The sequence below is a fragment of the Typopeltis vanoorti genome, chromosome 18 (assembly GCF_054136105.1).
Source record: "Typopeltis vanoorti isolate ZY-2024b chromosome 18, IOZ_Tvanoo_1.0, whole genome shotgun sequence".
Taxonomy (NCBI): domain Eukaryota; kingdom Metazoa; phylum Arthropoda; class Arachnida; order Uropygi; family Thelyphonidae; genus Typopeltis; species Typopeltis vanoorti.
In genome coordinates, this window is record NC_143566.1 from 83,615,885 (window position 1) to 83,639,000 (window position 23,116).

The 23,116-nt window shown below is 36.2% G+C and overlaps 1 protein-coding gene across 1 annotated transcript in view; it reads left to right on the plus strand.

The window, feature by feature from the left end:
* The window catches only part of LOC150096868 (uncharacterized), a 340,159-nt gene that overhangs the window by 190,417 nt on the left and 126,626 nt on the right, over nt 1–23,116 (plus strand). The window contains exon 9 of the mRNA XM_090408300.1: nt 14,486–14,827. Within this exon, the coding sequence (XP_090264426.1) occupies nt 14,486–14,827 (342 nt within the window). The remainder of the gene's footprint in view (nt 1–14,485; nt 14,828–23,116) is intronic.

The window sequence follows — 23,116 nt, forward strand, 5'->3', positions numbered from 1 at the left end:
AACGTAGTTTGGCGGGCATTCTGTTTTCTTTTTTTCATACAACTGACGGTGGCCCTATTGCATCTTCTGCAAATTTTACTGGTTCTCTCTTCACTAGGGTCTGTCTCTAAGCATTGTTGCTTAAAAACTTCGATTGTACAAAAATTATTTTCAAATTGTTTCTGTGAAACCTGTTTGGGCTTGTCAGTGATTAAATTTTCTTCATATTTTTCAGGATCTTCCCATCTAAATTTAGCAGGTCGGAATCACTCAACTTCTCAGAATGAGATTTAATTAACTTAGATTCATTTGAAAATCCTCTAAAATCATTTGCACAGTGTAGAAGAATATGCTTCCTAACAGCTTGCATATTGCTAGCAGTAATTTCATTCGACTTTGCAACTTTATAACCAGGCTGAGATTTCTCTGATTTGGCTAGAAAGGTCTTGGAAGGCATTCGCTTCCAAAAAAAGGCCAGTTTCATCAACATGAAATATTTGTTGATCACGATAGTCCCCTTCTTACACAATTTTCTTCAAAATCTCTGGATATCTCCTTATCTGCCCTTGCAACTTTGCCTGTGATTAGAACATTATGTAGGCTATTTCTCTTTTTGAAACACTCAAATCACCCAGCACTAGCGTGGAATTCTTTTTCTTTTCCATCATTGATAGCTCTTTCTTTGAAGGTTGCAAAGAGGTATAATGCTTTTGGTTTGATAAGCCCAGTGTTTAGTTGGATCTGTTTTTGGTTACAATCTTCGATCCATGTAAAAAGAAGTCTCTCTAGTTCAGTCATTATAATACTTTGATTTCAAGTGCATGCATGATGAACTTGAAGCAGCCTTACCTTTGTATTCAGCAGTTGATTCACCCATTTTTGTGTTCTTTTCCTATCTTTGCTTTGGACTCTCCTTGTTCATTTTTCTTTATTATTTCAAGTTTTTCTTCCAATTAGATTACTTTTCGAATCATTTTCACACTTCTGTTTTTTGCTTACTAATTCTTTTACTCATGATTAAAGATTAGGAAAATAATTTAAAATAAAAAAATAAGGAAAACAATTGTATGAGATATGATCAGCAAAATGCTATGTAAAGCAGACGACACAAATTTTGTCCGTAAATTTGGAACATAGTGTACATGGAAATAGTGTAGTATGCCATTAAAAAATAACTTTGTAAAATGTTTCAAATCGGTAACTAAATTATTTCATCCTGGTGAGTGATTTTTTAGTTAGCCATAAAAAATGTATAGATCGAAATTTTTTTAAATCTGTAACATTTATTTTTAACATGTATATAGGCGCACTAATCGAATTTGGGTATCGAAAAAAAAATTACCCACTAATTGAAAACGCACTAATCAGGGGTGCATTAATCGAGGGATTGCTGTATATGTATATTTGGCTATAGAATAAGCATGAATATCTAACATAACCTATTTATGTTTATTTTACATTGCCAAAACACAGACTTCTTTGGATCATCTTTGATAAAAAGAGAAAATAAAATTTTGCTTTCACTAAATATATATTTATGAAATTTTTAAGTATAGAGCCAAGATGTTTCAATTTTAAATAAATAAGATATTGAAACAGAAAATGTTTTGGATCCATCCATATTTTATAGCTAAATATAGAAATAAGCTTAAGTTTCTAAGATTTACTAGAGTTTGTAAAAACATAACCCTCTTATGAGCTTTCTATCTAGTCAATTTTCTCAAGTAAAAACAAAAAATTCTATATTTCTTTCTTTTGTTTTCATATTTTGCTATGAAATATAGATGTATCTATAATATTGTCTATCTACTGTGTTATCTTAAATAAGAACAGAGTATGTTTTGTAGCTATAGTTTAATATTTTATTATGCACCCACTGAGAGATCACTTATGATGAATTTAACTTTATAATATAGGTTAGGTACAGTATTGAGAGAGAGTTTTTTTTTTGTCACTTAGTGAAGCTGCTGATGAGAGTTTCACGAGTTTAGTAGTGATTTTGGGTCACTCAGTAAGATTTAGGGTGATCTTATTGGTGACTCAGAATTTTTGGAGAACTAACCCTCAAATTTTAAAAACTAAGATAGTCTGAATTTGATTTGAAGTCTAATGAAACTTATTCAGTGTATTAAAAACACGCAAATACACAGGCTGTGGGCAGAGTTCATGTTGTTTAAATAGTACAAGCCAACTCAACTCAGATTCTAGACTTGTTCTCATAAGCTCACTGGGAAATTTTCGAAACTTCCCATTCTTTCTACATTTGGCTATAAAATATAGATGGATCCATAATATCCTCCATTTTGATATAATAAAACTATCATTTAATTTCATAGAGAACATTGTATTTAAAAAATAATCCAACATAAAAATCAGAAAAAAATATTGCACTTAGTTTTTCAAATAAGAATATTAATGGAACTTATTTTAAATTGTGAAATGTAGAGAATAATTATGGATTTAATTATCAAAATAATTGCGATAAATTATGTAGGAAAATGAATTTTTCAGCATTTTTTTTTGGTGTAGCGTATGTCTGGTTTCATTATAAACATTTCTGACTTCTGAATAAAACTGTTTCAAGGAATATACTGGTAGCTAGTGCTGAAAGAAATATTCTGAGAAATTGCACTGTGGAATAAGTTTACTCATTAGCTGTGGAAATTCTTCTATTTGAATAGTTGTACAGGATAAGGGGAGCTTTACCCAATTGGTTGGGATGGTTATGAAGAATGTAACAGAAATTTTTCTGCTTCTGCCAGCCAAATACTGAATCTTTCTACTTATTCAGCCGAAGCCAAATATCTGAAAAACATGCCATTTAAGTGTTGGTATTTAGGTAGCGAAGAAGTTGACTGTTGATGAACTTCTCCATTGTTTTTGAGAGACCTGAGGTGAGGACAGTATGATATTTAGATGACTAACTTATTTCTCCCTTTTAACAGATAGACTCGATATAGCCTTACTTCAAATTAGGTAGATTCCAGACAATAAGTTGATTAAGAGAGCTGATGTGGAATGTATATCTTCTGTATATCTCTTTGAGTAGCAGAATCTATGTTGGCAATCACTAATTAATTGAAGGGCCTCCAGTTAATGAAAATGTTTGCTGTTTGATGCCATTTTTAAGAGTACTTAGGTGAGGGACATGGGCTGATAGTTATTGGCTAACTTCTAAATCTCATTTTTGGGATGGGCTTTTTCCTTCCTGCTGGACAGATGCAAAAGACATGACAGTTTGTACAATCATCATTGGCTAGCCATGTTGGTCCCTGACCTTCAGAAGTTTCTTCCAGTTATGCTTGTGTTTTGACAAGTTTCTCTAGTGTTCAACTCCTAAAACCTTAATATCTTGGTTAACGTATCCGCTTTCCAACCAATGGCTGCGGGTTCGAATCCCGCCATGGGCATGGATGTTTCTGATTGTGAAAATATTAGTGGTGGTGGTGGGCAGTAAATGGCGTTGGTTATGAACCACAACTATGATGGTAGTTGTGGTTCGTTGTAATTGATGGATTAAAGGGTGGAGACAGAGAGCTGTAGAGTAGGTGCCCTCCCTCGATGAGTCTTTTAGACTCCCTGGAGGTGTCACATAATAATAATAATGAATCACTTCATTTGCCATCTTAATTTAGGTCTTCTGATTTTAATTTTTCCATCTGATCTGGTTTGGTATTGAATCCCTTAACTGTCCTGTTATTATCTGTATGTATATCATGTTCAGCCTGATCTAATATGTTAATTTTAACTTGATAATATCTTGCTCATTAAATTATCAGTATGGTTCATATCTTTAGTTTTTTCCTCCACCACCACTTCTCTTTCCTCTTAGGTTCTATTTGATCTCTGATGAGAACAGTTTGAACTAGTGGTCGGGTCCATTTAAACCTAATCACACACCCGAGCAGAGTCCATGTCTTTTAAGTAGTGCAAGTCAAGGCAAGGTTTATTCTTTATTCTCATAAACTCTGGTAAAATTTGAAACTTTTATGTTTCATTCATTTGATTCTAAAATTATGATGGACATTTAATATCTTCATTAGAAAATACTTTAAGTATTTTCTAAGTTTTTTAAGTATTTGCAGAAAGAATATGTTTTTAGATCTCAGCACTGATGTCATTTCTACAATTAACCTCTGATCCCAAATATGTAAAGCTATACACTTTCAGATTTATTGGAGAACCGATTTCTATTTTAAAATGACCGTTGATGTACTTTTTAACTGTTGACATATATTTTGTTTTTCTTGATTAATCTGCAGATGTATCTTCTTTGTTGCCTTTTCCAGACTGATAAAGGTTTTTCTCTTCACTGTTTTTATCCTTCCTGTAATATCAGTGTCATCAGCATATGCCGGAATTTGGATTGACTCACAGAAGATAGTTCCCCTTGGTTAATACCATCTCTGATGACCTTTTTCAACAACTATGTTGAAAAGTAGGCAGGCCAGAGCATCACCTTGTCAAACACACATTTTTTTTTAGATGTAATGAACCAGACAACAGGTTCTGAATTTTAATCTGACACCAAGCGTTTCTCATTCTGGCTTTAACTAGGATAGCAAGCTTTTGTTGAATGTAATTCCTCTACTGCAATATATGCTATCTACCAATAATTATCTAGGACACCCCTGTTATTATTTTTATTATTATTATTATTATTCAGGCCTCCATGGAGTCAAAAGACTCATTGTGGGAGGTCCTTCCTAAGAAACACAAGGTCTATCAAGACTCATCGAGGGGAGGTCCCCCCCCCCCCCTAAGAAACACAAAGTCTATCATACCACTCCTTGAACTCATTGACTGTTCTCGCTCTCACCACTTCATCAGGCAATGTATTCCATGGTTCAACCACCCTCCATGCAAAGAAACCACTCCTCACCCTCTTGCTCACAGTTTCCTTTCATAACTTCCAGGGATGGCCTCTTGTCATCACTCCTTCCTGCTGTTCAACCAAGCAAAAGAACTCCCCAGTGTCAACCCTGTAACCTCTCAACAGTTTAAAAGTTTCAATCATATCACCTCTCCTTCTTCTATCCACCAAACTCTGCAGTCCACATTCCCTCAGCCAATCCATAACTATCATTGTACAGTCCTGAAACCATCTTTGTTATCCGCCTTTGTACCCTTTCCACAGTTAATTTATCCCCTTCAAATCCTGGAGACCAAATCTGAGAACAATAGTCCAAGTGTGGTCTGATCAGGGTCTTATACAACAGAATTATTTGAAGTAATGGAATATTCCAGGTTTGTTAATAACATAAAAACCAGTGTACAGATAGCAGGAAGTAGTATTTCATTGTAGCAGTTGAATACAGGTGGTATGGCAACGTTACGTGAACTCTGTGACTTTGAGAGAAGTGTCATCGTGGGCTGTCACATTGGTGGCATGTCCATACATGCCATTGCTGCTCAAATGGGGCATCTAAAATCAACAGTTGGGAATATGATCATCAAATTGAGATGTTTTGGCATCACTAATGCAGGAAAACACCCAGGGCAGATGCCAAGAATGACTGACAGGGACAGGAGGATGTTAAAACAGGTGGCATGCAAAAACTGGCTGCAATTGGCACAGACCATCCGTGATGAGTTCCAGAGCACCAGTAACACCATGGTGAGCACTAATACTGTACAAAAAGAACTCCATTTACTGGGTTTCCATGGAAGAGCAGTAGCACAAAAGCCAAACATCACAACGAACAAGGCTGCTCATCTGCTCATCATCAAGGTGCAAAGAGCATGTGAACTGGACAACTGACCAGTATGTTGTACCCATAGTAAAGTCTGGTTGTGGGGTGCATTAGCTAGTTTGGTTCCACGAAGGAAACTCAGTACCTTGATATTCTGGATAATCAGTTGCTGCCCACACTGTGGAGTTGTTATGGAATGGACCGTGTTACTATCAAGACAACAGTGCCCCATGCCCCAAAGCTGTTATGGAATGGTAAGAAGAGAGATGGGTGTTAAACAACTGACCTGGCCTGTTCAGAGTCCTGACCTCAACCCCATCAAAAACACCTGTGGGACGAATTGGAATAGCGATTGAGGTCCAGAGCAGCACGTCCTCAATCTGTCAACTCAGTGCTGCTTTGATGGAGGAATGGAGACAATTTCCACCTGATGTCTGCCTCACATTGATGAAAAGCCTCCCTCAAAGGGTGCAGGAGGTGATCAATATCAGGTGATCAAAGCCAATATCAGGGTTTGCCTGCTGGTATCAATCGTAAATTGCTGAAGTGTCTGGACAATTATTGACTAGTGTATAAATTAGATCTGCTGTGCAATCATATGCTGTTTCAAAATTTATAAGGCAGTATGTTTCAATTCTGAATTCATTGCATTCAAATATCTGGAATGCATTGAAAATCTGTTCACTTGTGGATTTTTCTTAACAAACTCTGCATTTATATTTACCAATGGCATTTTCTACATAAAGGGATAGTCTCTTGAATAAAATGTTGAAGAAAGTTTTTAGGTAGTACATGATAAAACTGGAGATGATGAAAAGCAAATATATATATTTGTTCAGTTGACTCTTGAAGAATGCGGGTTTGAACTGTGCAGATCCACTTATACGTTATTTTTTTTAATATAAATATACTGAAAAAATTTTTAGAGATCTTGATGATTTGAAAAACTCGCAGACAAATGACGCAGCTTAGAAATATCTAAAAAATTAAGAAAAAGTTAGGTATGTCATGAATGCATAAAATATATGTAGATACTAGTGTATTTTATCATTTACTACCATAAAGTACACACAAATCTATTATAAAAAGTTAAAATTTATCAAAAGTTATGCACACAAACACAAACTGTGCATGCCATCATTCTCAGTCTAGAAAAGTAAAACAAACTTAAAGATGCAGTATTAAATCATAACTGCATAAAACAACTGTTATTCTGATTAGTTAAATTAATTAATTAGCATAAAATTAAAAAATGACAATTAATTCATTAATGTATAGGCTAGGCTACCGAGAAGCAGTTGTATCGATTGCACTAAGCCAAGATTGCACAATCATCATAGAAAATTCTGCTATTTTATCAACTTTTTTATCGATTGAATTTTGAATCCTAGTCCTCACCGCCTCTCTCTAAACCTTAACAACTTCAGACATGCAGATCAGCCTATAATTTGTAGCCTTACTCTTATCCCACTTTTTGTCAGGTGGTCCAATTTTTCCCACTTTCCATTCTTTTGTGACTTGCTTGTAAGGTGGCCAAGGGTGCTGTTATTTCCCTAGAGCAGCGTTTCTCAAGCATTTTACAGGTCCTTGGCCTTGCTAAGGCCAAGGACCAGTAAAATGCTGAAAACAATTCTACAGACCACTAAGTTACGGAGGCTTAGCTGGGGAGGGGAAAAGATCCTCCCCGGGCAGCACTTTTTTGGCGTTTAAGAAATCTTGCCTGTCTATAAAACAGCAACTGAGTGATGAAACAGACATCGACAATGTCATTGACAATTTTGTGAACAGAAAAGAAAAAAAAATAACATTTTATCATGTTGGAATTAAAGTTTTACTTCAAAAATAAAGATAGTGTTTTTAATTTATTTCCCCATACATCATTTTGACACTTTTTGTAATTTTTTTAAAAATCTAAGTAGGAATTACCAACATTTCGGAAAAACTGTGCCATTTATAACATAATAAATCTAAAAGCATGCTTTGAATACATATGGAAACATAATTAATTAAATTGGAAGTAAACGATTAAAAGTGTATCATCTTTGAAGAGTTTTAATTTTTATTAAACAAATAAATAAGATGATGTAATTATGTTACTACTTACTTTTAATGAGATGGTTGAGTTTCTTGGCCCTTGCAAAGTTGCTGGATATCTGGCTCAATATTGGTCAAATTCTGTTGAAGATTGGCACACACACACACAAAGATGATTTCTGTATTTTGTTTTTATTTGAAGGAGCGATGACAATCCATTCTCATAAAGATAGGTTGTAGAGAACTGCATGACGATTTTCAATGCTGCTTCAGATAATTCAGGAAATTCACTTCTCACTGAAGGCGAGATCCAAAATCGAGCCAAACCAAGATCACGGAATTGCATTTTAAGTCCACTGTCACTTGAAAGCTCGATTAACTGTTTTTTTTTTTTTCGATAACGAAAGATCGTTCTCATGACTGCAAGCCTGAAATAGATCGCGAACCCACAGAAATTTCTTATAAAAGTTATTCAAAAAATATGTTTCAAAATTCCGTTTCAGATTTTTGATGTGGTCACAAACCCTTTCCAGAAACTCAGAATCAACAAAAATATAATTTTCCACTAAAAAGGATTCCAATGTTGAAAAAGGTGCAAATTGTCTGTCTTTTACATAATTAATCCATAAAACCAGTTTTTCTCGAATGCCTTTATTTTGTCGTAGGCATCCAGAACAGTTAAAGAATTTCCCCTGAAGGGAGAGATTTAGTTCATTTAATTTTGAAAAAATGTCTGAAAGATAGGATAGTGTCGATAACCATGCTTTGTCAACAAGGAGTGATGCAAAATCAGAATTACTTTCATTTACAAATAATAAAACTTCGTGCCTTAATTGAAATAACCTCATTAGTACTTTACCCCTGGAAAGCCAGCGAATTTCAGAATGAAGCAAAAGTTGTATATATTCACTGCCCATTTCATCGCAGAGTATTGAAAATAACCTGTTATTTAACAGTTGAGCTTTAATAAAATTAACTAGCTTTACATTTGTATAGCACAGTTTTAAATTCTGGTGGCATTCCTTTGGAGGCTAATGCTTCCCTATGTATGAAACAATGTACCCAATTCATATCCGGAGCTACTTCCTTGACCATAGAAACAACCTCACTATGCCTGCCTGTATGGGCTCAAGCTCCATCCGAACAGAAGCCTATACATTTTCCCCACTGGATCCTTTTGTGTATTATGTAATTATTGAGAGTGTGAAATATTTCTTCTCCAGTTGTTCGAGATGGCAAAGTTCTACAAAACAGAATATCATCATGAATGTTATCGTGCGCATATCTTACATAGCATATTAACTGCGCATCACTTGTAACATCAGTAGTTTCGTCTATTTGTAATGCATAATAAGGGCTCTTCTTAACTGTTTTGATTAACTGAAATTCTATGTCACTTGCCATATCATTAATTCTGTGACTGACAATGTCATTTGAAAGAGGAATCAAATCAACATCTTTTAGTAACTTGTTGCCAAACATCGCTTTTACCACATCTTTTATAGCTGGAAGTAGCAAATTTTCCCCGATAGAATGAGGTTTCCCTGTTTTCGCTATGTGCAAACTTAAGAGATAGGATGCTTCCAATGCCTTGCTATTAATGGAACCCATGGCCAAATCTTTCCCTTGATTTAATATCCCTAAGTGTTGCTGAAAAAATTCAATTGGCTTATTTTTCACATCACAATGTTTAGTTTCTAAATGTCGTCAGAGTTTTGCAGGTTTCATGCACTCGTTTGACAACACTTCATAACACAAAACACATTGAGATTTTTGTTCACTTTCATCTCCACACACCAAGTAAACCCAAATTCCAAATATGAACTGTTATATATTTCCTACTGTATTTTTTCTTTGAACTGCTTGTTTTTTCTTCTTTAATAGTATCAGATTTACTCGCGTTACAACACGTGTATCACAATTAGGGTTAGTATTACCTGTTTCATTTGCCTGTCTTTTCAAAGTTCTAGTTCTAAGCCACTTTTCTATTATTAAAAAACGTTTGCGAAAAATATATAAATATATGACTCAGGACACACTTTGTCCAAGTATCACTTAGCACTTCTCAAGATATACTGAGCCTTGGTTGAAGGAGGGAAACCTACAATAATAAAAATCAATAAACAGCAAGCCATTGGTTGAAATGTGGATAACACATGTTCATTTCAAATCTGACAAAAATTCTTGTTTTGCAAGGGAAGGCAGAAGCAATGAAACTATATTATTGTTCACTTCACCCCTCTTTTATTATTGTCATTCTGCAGCTACAAATTTAGGGGCAGAATGACGAATAATAAAAAAGGTGAAGTGAACAACAATATAGTTTTATTTCTTCCGCCTTTGAACAGTCTGACGATATTTGTTGTTTTTTTTTAAGTGTCCATTTGATTTCAATAATTTTTACTTGTTCAATTTTAATTTGTTTAGATAATTAAAAAATATATATTTATTTAATTAATTTAAGTCTGTCTGCGGACCACCTGGCCCATCATCGCGAACCACCTGTGGTCCGCAGACCACAGGTTGAGAAAAAATGCACTAGAGCATTCCTTCAAGACATGCAGTGATATATTGTCAAGCCTTACTGCCTTATTAACATCATGTTTACTTAATTCCTCATATACTGCCTGCTCATTCACCATCAGTCCCTTCTCTGCCATACACTCTAAACTCCAGCTCATCATAATATCACCTTCATGAGGATGAAATATCCTGATAAACTGCTCATTGAAGACTTCAACTAATTCCTCTGCATTAGTTACCAATCTACTGCTGCTATCAACTAACATCATCCTCCTATAATCATTCTAGGATTTTTCTCTGATTGATTTGCTAATTTCTGCTGTACTTCCAGCATGCTCTTTATACTTTTTTGTGCAACTGATTACTACCATTATTCATCTTTTGCTACTTCCACAATGCCTTCTTCCAGATTTCATGCTTAATACTATCATTCATACATTTCTGTCCTTTCTTATTTAGCCTTTTCACCTTTGGAATACACTCAGACATTGCATGACTGTTAAATTGCTTTTTATCAATGCTCAAGCATTGATAAAAAGCAATTAGTATCTGCCTCTGTTTCACTCAACCCTTTAACCCTTTGCATATTATATCTCCCAGTTGTCTCCTAAGCATTTATTTCCATATATATCTCTTCTTCAGTTAGTTCTTATATCACTGGCTACAGTCCAGGTAATTACTTGATCATTTTCACCAAATGGAGAAACAATCACATTCTTTGATGATGTGATCAGGTCTAAGATTCTCAACCCTTATGTTTCTTCTGTTACATATTGCCTAAGATAGTTGAGATAGTTTTATGTTGAGCCCATACACGAGGAGTTGGTTAATCAACCTATATAATAAATTTAGTTTAATCCTTTATCGAAGTGTGAGCAAACAAAGTTTGCACCTGAAAGTATCTTCAGGACTGGGGTAAGGTAGTACAACATCGGGCAACTCCTATCAAAGGTGGACCAAGCTAACATCACTCCTTTCTCGGTATCTCCCATAATGCAAAACACATCTCCTTGTGGATATGTATAATGTTATGCATTAAGGGAAGGGCCACTACCCAGACTAGTTTCAACCTTTATTGAGGTCTCTTCAGTGGGAGCCAGGCCCAGAAGTGGAAATAGGTAAAGATGACCTTGCCATTGATTCTGCCTATCTCCACTTCTGGGCCTGGTTCCCACTGAAGAGACCTCAATAAAGGTCGAAACTAGTCTGGGTAGTGACCCTTCCCTTAATGCATAGCATTATACATATCTGCAAGGAGATGTGTTTTGCATTATGGAAGATATTGAGATAGGAGTGATGTTAGCTTGCTCCACCTTTGCAACGAGTTGCCTGGTGTTGTACTACCTTACCCCAGTCCTGAAGATACTTTCAGGCACAAACTTTGTTTGCTCACACATGGATAAAGGATTAAACTAAATTTATTATAGTCTAACCAAGTGAAAAATAAACTTTTAATCAACCTAGTTTGTTAAAAGTTAGTATGTAAGTACCTGAGCATGGGTTGGGAAAGGAGAGACTTGTTTTCATTTGATTTAAAAGCCTGTATATTGTATTCCTTAGGAAACACATCAGGGGGAAAGACTTTCCACAATCCAGCGCAGTAGCAGGGATGAAGGAGATGGAAACTAAATGGGTTTTAAGGTGTACTGTGAAGGGATGTTGGGCAGTAGCTGCATGTGTTCCAACAGACTTAGTACTGAGTGGGGGAATTATTGATGCTCTTTTTAGATGAATATTTGCGATGGAAATATTTATAGACCACACATATTACAGAAACTAAACATGTGGACGAAAGTGGGAGGAGTGAGTTGCTAAGAGATGGGTTATTAATCCATCTAATTGCTCTCCTCTGTATTGTTCTTAAGAACTCAAGAAATTCAGGTGTACCACCTTATTATTGAATTACTCTGGATTTAGAGAAAGATGTTGGAAGTTTATTTTTCGCTTGGTTAGACTATAATAAATTTAGTTTAATCCTTTATCCAAGTATAAGCACTCTCCTATTGCTTCTGCCTTAGTATCTCCATGTTTGGGTCTGCCTCCCACTGACGAGACCTCAATAAAGGTTGAAACCGGTCTGGGTAGTGGCCCTTCCCTTAATGCATAGCAGTATACATGTCTGCAAAGAGATGTGCTTTGCATTATGGAAGATACTGAGACAAGGAGTGATGAGAGCTTGGTCCGCCTTTGCTCGGAGTTGCCTGGTGTTGCACTACCTTACCTCAGTCCTGAAGATGAAGATGTTTTCAGATGCAAACTTTGTTTGCTTACACTTGGATAAAGGATTAAACTAAATTTATTATAGTCTAACCAAGTGAAAAATAAACTTTCAATGTTTAAGTTAAGGGATATTACATCCCATATCGTTTCTTAGCCGAATAAGAAACTCAAAGAGTTTCATGCCGAATATAGTAGAAACTATATAAAGTTCGGTGATTCCAAGCGTAAGCTAATACCTGGATACTGCAGCAACTGACCCTTAAGGTAGTGCAAGCTGAGGCAACTCATGTCAAAGGTGGAGCAAGCTCTGATCACTATTCTTGATATTTATCCATAATGAACTTAGCTCCTAGGAGCTGTATTACTGTTCTACATTATGAGAGAAGGTCACTACCCAGACCGGTTTCAACCTTTATTGAGGTCTCATCAGTGAGTAGGTAGACCTAGTTAATACCAAGTTTGTAGCGAACAGAACTTACAACCCTTCTATGAGTATTGCTGAGAGGTGTCCTAATAAATTATTAGATATATGAAGAGCTAAAGGCTTCAATTCAGTGGCATATGTTTAAGTTAAGGGATATTACATCCCATATCGTTTCTTAGCCAAATAGAGTTTCTTATTCGGCTAAGAAACGATATGGGATGTAACATCCCTTAACTTAAACATGTCATATGTCGCCGAATTGAAGCCTTTGGCTCTTCATATATCTAATAAACTTTCAATAATATTTTGAGAATTAGCAACAGTTCTGAAATGCTCTCCTAATCTCAAAAAATAAAAAAAACTGTTTATATATATACACACACACACACACACACACACACACCATTAGAGGAGTTCCAAATTAGCACTTGAGGTTGTTTTTTTTATCCATTACAGTTTGAATTGTTTCCTGTACTCATTGTTAATATGAATTGTAATAAGCAGTTGTACTCTGAAGATGATGGTGGTTTGATATATTGAAACAAAGCCAATTAGTACCTTTTTTATTATTTATTGATGCAAGAAACATTCAGCTGGTGAAATTGGTCTAAGATGAGAGTGGAAGTGGTTCCTTGCCCTCTTTCTTTAAATTTGAAATTCTCCTAATCAGTAACTGAATATCTGTCATGTGTATGTGGTCAGAATGTTGACACTGAATAAGATGTAGTGCTGAATGGGGAGGTCATCAAGAAAGTAGATAAATTCAAATATCTGGGTTCAGTAGCAGATAGTAAAAGTGAAGTGGAAAGGGAGTCAGTAATAGAATTCAGGCTGGAATGAAGAATTGGAGAGAAATGTCAGGAATTTTGTATGATAGGAAAGTTCCAGTGAAATTGAAAGGAAAAATATGGAGACAATGCCTATGAAGAAATAAAATTAAAGCAAGATTAGCGCTTCAGACATGAGGATGCTTTGATGGATGTGTGGAATAACAAAGAAAGATCAGGTGAGGAATGAACACATCAGAAGTACTGTAAAAGTGACTGCAATTACAAACAAAATACAAGAAATGCGATTCAGATGGTATGGACACTTAATGAGGTGAAATGAAAAATATGATGGATGAAGTATCATGATGATGGAAATATAAGAAGAGGAGGAGGTGGAAAGATACAGTAATGTAGAGGAAGATCTGAAGGAGAAATACCTGGACAAAGATGCCAATAGAAACCAGTGGAGAAGATTCATCAGAAACAGCGACCCCATATAGAAATGGGTAGCTGAAGAAGAAGATACTGTAGAAGGTTTTTTAGCTTCAGTTTGCAATATGTTAAAGATACCAAGAAATTTTATACCTGGTGTTTAATCTTATCCCAAGGAAGCAAAACATTGTTATGCTTTCTTGGGATAAGGATTGAAAACCAACCATATCAAAAAGATAATGTATTGAGAACAGATATAATGCTTATACTTGCAACTTTATTTTATATATATGCACAAAATGTTGTATGTTGACACACACACACACACACACACACACATTGAAGATGTATAGTATCTATATATATTTTTTCAATCTATAAAATGTTTAAAATTTTTTATTTTATTGCAGTCACCATGTGGTAGTTCAGTTCATGATTCAGAAAGCTTTTCCAGTGACTCTATTGATACTAAGAAGAGAGGGAGTGAAGGCAACATAATTTTAAAAGAAAATGGACCTAAAAGCATTTCAATTCATCAAAAGGTGTTAAAAAGAAATATTATTAACAATGTGTGTGATATAAGTGTATCTAATAAAGATAAAAAGTTTTCTTTACCAGTGAGTGTTAATGATTCCATCACAAATTCAGTAGGGCTGCAGACAGATGAAAACAGTTTTTTTTCATGTGAGCAGAAGGTTAATGTAGCATCTTCAACAACACAAACCGATTCATCCTCTGTTGTATCAGCTAAGGTATGTTATCTTTGTTTTTTAAATGACTTAAACTAGCAAATGACATGAAATCAGTAAACCATGTAAAATCAGATTTTGGTGAAATCTGACATCTCTAGAGATAATTCATTTTTTGGGGATAGTACTTCCCTGTAACATTTAAAGCTGTTCCTATAGTATCTATCATCCAGTTCATGAATTTATTAAAATTTATCTTGTGTCACTAAAACAAGCCTTTCTATATATATTAGGTAATCTGTTTGATTAATATATGGAAGGGTTAATACTAGATAATCGGGATTAAATTACAAATGCCAAGAAATTATATTTTTGTTTAATCCTTTGTCCAGGTGTAAGCAAACAAAGTTTGCATGTGAAGTATCATCATGACTAGGCTACTTATATATAGCAGCTAATGATGTCACATTAATTGCTGTAGTATCCCATAATGCAAAGGGTACATCCTTTTGGGTTTGTGTATAATGCTATGTATTATGGGAGGGGCCACTACCTAGACTGGTTTCAACATTTATTGAGGTCTCATCAATGGGAGTCAGATACGAGATAGTTAACTTATTGGGAATGTTCCCTGTAACATTTAAAACCGTTCCTATAGTGTCTATCAGCCAGTGAATTTATTAAAATTTTATATTAATAAAACGATACCAAGGTTGAAGTAATTCAGAAGTCATATATTTCCCATATACAAGTAGTGAAAAGGAGTAACATTTTATTATTAAAATACTCTGGATTAGAGATAGTTGCAGAAAGATTTTTTTCACTTGGTTATAAAGGTTGAAAGTGGTCTTGGTAGTGACCCTTCCCATAGTTGTGATCACACACAAACTTTGTTTACACTTGGATAAAGAATAAACAAGATTATAATTTTTGTAACACTTTTAATTTCATGTATAACCAAGTGGAAAAACTTTCTACAACTAGATAACTTGAAGAACATTTCCACGTTGGTTATAACTTATAGGTTTCTAAACTTATCCTCATAAGGGTCATTCTGCAGACTTGTCACCAGTTTGGTCATTTGTCTCTGAATTCTTGTCATTACCTCTTGATCCCCCCCCCCCCAAGAAACCGAGGCGATCAAATCTGTGCATAGTCGTTAAGATGCAGCTGAGTCATAACCTTATAGTGAGGGATAATAACCTTCATATCTTTACTTGTTAGTGTATTTTTCAACATCCAAGTAATACTCTGAGCTAATTTGCCAACTTTTGCAGTATGCCCTCTGAATTTCAACTTTGTCTACCATTACTCCCAAGTCTCTAGCCTCAAGAATTTCTTCCAATCCAATAGGAATGGATAGGAATCAGATACTGTGGTATTGACTTGGGAGGTTGCAAAATCTGTGGATTTTTCTATTAAGAAGGGGTATGTACGAAACTACAGGTTAGGCAATTATAACAAGCTTCGGAGTGAGCTTGCAGCCATCCCATGGCAGAACATATTGCAAGGGAAAGATGTTAGCAGAGCTTGGGATAAAATCAGTGGGTATCTGAGGAAAGCAATATCAGATTGTGTCCCCATGGTCAGGAGGTCAAACAAGGCAGGCATTAGATGGATGAGCAGTAGTATCAAGCTTGAACTACAAAAAAAGAAAATGTTATGGAGAATTTACAAGGAGAAGGGCGATCAGGACACCCATGAGCAGTACAAGGCTCAAGCTAGGAAGGTTACCAGCATAGTAAGAAAAGCTAAATCAGATTATGAGAAGACCTTAGCCAAAGAGATCAAGGGTAATCCCAAAGAGTTCTTCCGCTATGTGGCAAGTAAGAGGAAGAATGACTTCGGAAGGATAACCTTAGTGGGTGCTGATGGTATTGAGGTGACAAAATCAGATGTAATAGTCGAGTTACTGAGTGATCACTTCTCAAAAGTCTATCACCCAAGTGAGGATATCTCTATACCTATAGCAATACCTAATGTGAGAATTGAAGCTAAAGAATCAGAGGTATTAAATATATTGCGAAACTTAAATGCAAACACTGCGGTAGGCTTAGATGGAATATCAGCTCGGGTGTTGCGTGAATGTGCAAATGAATTGTCAACCCCTCTTACCTGGATATTTAATTTAAGTTTGAACTCTGGTATGGTCCCTAGGGAGTGGAAGTTAGGCAAAGTGGTTCCTTTGCATAAGGGTGGCTCTAAAACTGCAGTATTGAATTACAGACCAATCACCATCTCAGGAGTAGTGGTAAAAGTATTGGAAAAGTTGGTTAAAGACAAAATTCAAGAATGGGTGGATCAGGATATGATACTCTATAGAGGCCAACATGGTTTTGTTAAAGGTAGATCCTGCCTTAGCAATCTATTAACTATCCATAATAGAATAACATCAGAGTTGGACAAAGGAACTGGCTACACAGTGGTACTTCTGGATTTTGCTAAGGCTTTTGACAGGATACCCCATAGAACACTGTTACGCAAATTGGAGCAGATGGGAATGGATATTAAATTGGTGATATGGATAGGAGAATGGCTCAGGGAGAGATACCATAAGGTGGTGTATGGAGGAGCCGAGTCCAGAATGAGGCAGGTGACCAGTGGTGTGCCTCAGGGCTCTGTGCTTGGGCCAATGTTGTTTAATTTGTATATAAATGATATAGGAAACGGCTTAAAGGGAGATATTCAGTTGTTTGCTGATGATGCAAAGTTGTGTAGTGCAATAAAAAATCAAGCTGATGTTGAAAGTTTGCAGGAGGATTTAAATAAGCTGGTAAAATGGGCAAAAGAAAATGGATGTCAGTTCAATGTGGAAAAGTGTAAAGTCTTGCATTTTGGGATTAAAAGATTACCAGCTGTGTACTACATAGATGGAAAGGTACTCCAAGAGATTGATGAGGCTAGGGACTTAGGGGTATTGGTAGATAAGGAGATGAAGTTCAGAGGACACATTGCTAAGGTGTCCAAGATTGCACATAGGATTACTTGGTTGTTGAGGAACACACTGACATCCAGAGATAAAGAGGTTATTATTCCCCTTTATAAAGCATTGATACTTCCACATTTGGATTACTGTGCTCAGGTCTGGTCACCTGGATTCCTTGGAGATGAGGAGGCTGTGGAGAGGGTTCAGAGAAGAGTGACCAAGTTGGTGAGTGATATAAAAAATGCTCCCTACATTGATAGATTGAGAGCTTGTGGATTGCAGAGATTGGCTGATAGGCGAAGAAGAGGGGATATGATAGAAACATTCAAATTACTAAAAGGTTTTTATAGGATTGATGCAGGGGAAATGTTTCAGCTGTGTGATAGTGATGGAAGAACAAGAGGTCATCTCTGGAAATTAAAGAAGAGTGTGGTTAACAAAGGTGTCAGAACAAGGTTTTTTGCCTGGAGGGTGGTGAATGAGTGGAATTCATTGCCTGACTTTGTTGTGAGCTCTTCATCTGTAAATGAATTCAAGAAGAGATATGACAGATATTGTTTTGCTAGTTTGGGTCTCCCACGATGAGTCTACTGACTCCATGGAGATACCCGTAATAATAATAATAATAATAATAATAAAAATAATACCGTCAATGGAATACACAATATATGATCTTTTCAACCTGAAATGCATAACCATACTTTTTGCAACGTTACATTGAACCATTATCCTTTGCCCACAGTGCCAATTTATTTTAATCATCCTGGAGGATATCTGTAGCACCTTTATCAATTATTGCCTTCCCCAGTGTTGCATCATCAGCAAACAACTGAATATTTCCCACTGAAATCATCCCTTATATCATTAATATAAAAATTAAAGTGTAGTGGCCTTAGTACAGGACTTTGAGTTACTACTCTAGTTGCCTCATTCTCTTAGATTTAACTTCACTATATACCACTCTCTGGTGGCTGTCTGTTGGCTAAAAAAAAAAAAAAATGCATCCACTAGCTTCATATCCATTCCCATTTGCTCCAACTTATATACTAGTTTTCTGTGCAGTATTCTGTCAAATACCTTAGAAGTCCAAAGTCCTGGTATAGCCATTTCCCTTATCTAATTCTGCTGTCATTCTATGATAAAATGTGAGTAAATTACTAAGATAAGGCCTACCTTTCACAAAACTATTTTGCCCACTATATAGTATCTGATTCCTATCCAGCCATTGCTGAATTTTACCTTTAAAGAACTTTTCTAATACCTTAATCACACTCCTCCTGATATATTAATTGGTCTGTAATTTGCTACATCTGTCTTATTATTATTATACATCTATTATACATCTCAAACTCATTCAGTGTCAGGGCACTCACAACTACTTTTGGCAATCCATTCCACTTTTATCCTCTTTTCACTCACTCACTTTGAACTGTTTAAACAACTTTGTCAGATATACTGCTAGTCATCTTGAACATTCTTTTTGCACCCAGGCTGACATGCTATTCAGTTCTGCTGCTGTATCCAGTTATTCTACCTCAGTTCTCACATCAGTCTCCATCACATCATTAACTGCATAATCTCTACCTGAATGACACACTTGTGTAAATTGATCACTTAGTAACTCAACTATATCTTTGATTTCTCTCACCATCCAACCCTTAAGTAGAGTGTATCCTTCCATAATCATTATTCCTTTTACTTGCTACATAGCAAAAAATCTATTTTGGATTTTCTTTGACCTGCTTAGCTAACTTCCAGTCATAATCTGATTTAGCCATTCTTACCATACTATTCACCTCTTATTGTGCACTTTGTACTGCTCATGAGTATGCTGATGACCATTTTCTTTATATGCCCTCACACAATGTTTTTTTATTGTAATGACTGCTTTATAACTCAACTCATCCAATTAACCCCATTTATTTTCCTTATGAAGTTGGTAAAGTTTGTATAGTGAGATATGCTGAATAAGGTTGTGATAAGGTATTTATATACAAAAGAGTAGTTAAACCTATTTTAACATTCATAGTGACGAGTTCAGATGGGGAGCAAGCATCATGGTAGTATATTGGCAGAACTGTGTTGAGAGGAAGGGAATGGAATTTGTAAATGTTTGAGACTCATTGAGGTAAGGGTGGATTTGCACTAGGTGACAGATTGCCTTTAAATTGATTTGGAGTGAGTCAGCTGGAGAGACTGTTGCTAGAAGGAAGTATGATGAGGGATGTGAACAAGAAATCAAAGGAAGTAAGAGGTGAACTGAAAGATCAGCAGAGGAAGTAGTGAGACTGAAGCTATTGTAAATGGGAATAGTACTAGTGCAAAATAATGGTGAGAGAACAAGCATTAAAGATGAACAGGGAATGTGAGAAAGTCGCAGTGTACAGGAAGACAGTATAAGGAGAGTGGATGTTGAGTGAATCTGCATATGGGAGTGGTCACAATAGGATGGATAACCTGAGATATGAGGGAGGGATAGTCAAGGCTGAGGAGATATCTCTACTCATCCAGTTAATTGCCACTTTGTGTATCCTTACTATATTCTGATAATGATTCTACTCAAACAATCCCTTACCACTTCCTATGCACTACTGAAATTCTTTCCTTATAGTTTCTTTAGCCATGACACTGTTCCACGCTGCCTCCTAAGTTTGCTGTAATCACTAGCTTTATAGTTATATATTGACCAGAGATTGCATGCTTAGCAGTCCCCCCAGAACAAGACTTCGTAGTCAGTTTTCATGACTGGAGGCAGAGTGTCTGCCTTGGTTATGGATACATCTTCTGATGCTATTATCATATCCACCAGTTTCAAATCTTTTATATGTCCCCTCCATGACATGCCATTTCAGGTAATTATCCATTAATAACTGTATAATTTCCACTTCCATATTGCTCTGCTTCCTTTTCTCCCTCCAATCGATGTCCAGATTCACATCTTCCTTTGAACCCCCTTGGTGGTGGTGTGAGGCCGAATTAAGAAATCTTCCTGTGTTGGTGGGTTTTCTATATATTGAGAAAGTAAGTTTATTATCTTTTTCATCGACTTCTCATAGAATGTCTAGAAAAGGCAGTTTCCTAAGTTCTTCTTGTTCTAAAGTAAATTTTATATTATTATGCAAATTATTTAGGTAATCTTTGAAAGCAATGAGTTCATCTGTTGTTCCTGGCCATATAATGAATATATCATCGACATAGCGTAGCCATATTTTTGGTTTTTTATGATAATTGTTTAAAGCATTATTTTCAAAGTTTTCCATAAATAAGTTAGCTAAAGCCAGAGAGAGGGAAGAGCCCATAGCCAATCCTTCTTTTTGTTTCCCAAAATTTGTTTTGATACATGAAAAAACTATTATTTATACAATGTTTATAAAGATCTACAATGTCCGGAGGAAAAAGGTCTTCCAGGAGATTCACAGTTTCGTTTCTTGGAACATTTGTAAATAGACTGATAACATCCAAACTTGCTAAGATGTCTGAAAGTCCAATATAAATATCTTTTACTTTTTCAATAAAATGTGTACTGTTCTTGATGAAAGAAGATGTTTTTCTTGTATGAGGAGTAAAATCATTTTGGTGAGATGTTTTGCTAAATTAGAGGTCGGAGAGTCTCTACCATGGTTGACTGTATACCAAGAGTCCGAATAATAAATCAAGTAGGGGTTAAATGGATGAATAACACTATTAAGCTTAGCTGCAAAAAAAAGAAACAATTGTGGAGGGAATTTAAGGAGAAATGTGACCAGCAGGCACAGGAACAGTATAAAGCTCAGGCCAGGATGGTAACAAGGGTGGTAAGAAAAGCAAAAGCGGATTACGAAAGAAAATTGGCCATGCAGGCTAAAGAGAATCCCAAACAGTTTTTTTAATATGTTGCAAGTAAAAGGAAAAATGTTCATGGTAGAATGATCTTAAAAATTGCTGAGGGTAGGGAGGTAACCGAATCAGTCGATATAGTGGAATTACAGAGCGAGCACTTTGCAAGAGTATATCATCCAGGTGGTGACATTGCAGGAATGGAAGAACCAACAGCTTATACTGGAATTGTGATGAATGAAGTAGAGGTAACTAGTCTATTACAGAACCTCAATGTCGATACATCTGTGGGATTGGATGGTATACCAGCTCGTGTCGTACGTGAAACGGCTAAAGAAATGTCAGTGCCCTTGACCATTTTGTTTAATTTGAGCCTCGGATCGGGGTCAGTCCCAAGGGGGTGGAAAGAGGGGAAAATAGTTCCGCTGCATAAAGGTGGTTCCAAGGCTGCTGTTGAAAATTACCGGCCAATCAGCATAATAGGAATCATTATCAAGGTCTTGGAGAAAATAGTCAAGAGGAAAATACAAGATTGGATAGAAGAAAATGGGATACTGTATCGGGGACAGCATGGTTTTGTGAAGGGTAGGTCATGCCTCAGTAATTTGCTCACGTATTATAACACAGTGACGGCTGAACTAGATAAGGGTAATGGGTTTACAGTGATTCTACTTGACCTTGCTAAGGCCTTTGAGAGGATAACACATGGAACTCTAATCAGTAAACTGGAGCAGATGGGGATGGATATAGGGTTGGTGAGATTGATAGGAGGGTGGTTGACAGAGAGATATCAGAGAGTGGTTTATTCAGGAGTAGAATCCACAAGACGGCCTGTGACTAGTGGTGTGCCACAAGGATCTGTTCTTGGACCACTGCTGTTTAATTTGTTCATTAATGATATAGGAAAGGATCTGAGAGGAACAGTTCATTTGTTTGTGGATGATGCAAAGTTGGGTAGGGCAATAGTGAATGCAGATGACGTCAAAATTTTGCAAGATGATTTGGATAGATTGGAGGTCTGGGCTAAGGTGAATGGATGTCAATTTAATGTGGCAAAATGTAAGGTTATACATTTTGGGGTGAAAAGATTAGCAGCAGATTACTACATTGGTGGAACTGTACTCCAGGAAATTGATGAGGCATGAGATTTAGGAGTGTTGGTGGATAAGGAGTTGAAGTTTAGGGGGCACATTGCAAAAGTGGCCAAATCAGCTCATCAAATCACTTGGTTGCTGAAGAATACGTTGACAAGCAGGTTATTGTTCCTCTGTATCGAGCCTTGATAAGACTTCATCTCGACTACTGTGCCCAGATTTGGTCACCTAGGTTCCTTCTTGATGGGGAGAAGGTGGAGAGGATCCAGAGGCGAGTGACCAAGATGATAGTAGGTCTGTGGAATGAACCTTATGAGAACAGGTTGAGGATTTGTAGGTTGCAAAAATTGGTTGATAGGCAGAGGAGGGGAGATATGATTGAGACATTCAAATTACTGAAGGGTTTCTATAAAATTAATTCAGAAGATATTTTTGAGAACAGGGCTGGTTGTGGGAGGACTAGTGGACATCCATGAAAACTGGGCAAAAGTATGGTTAGTAAAGGTGTTAGAGCTG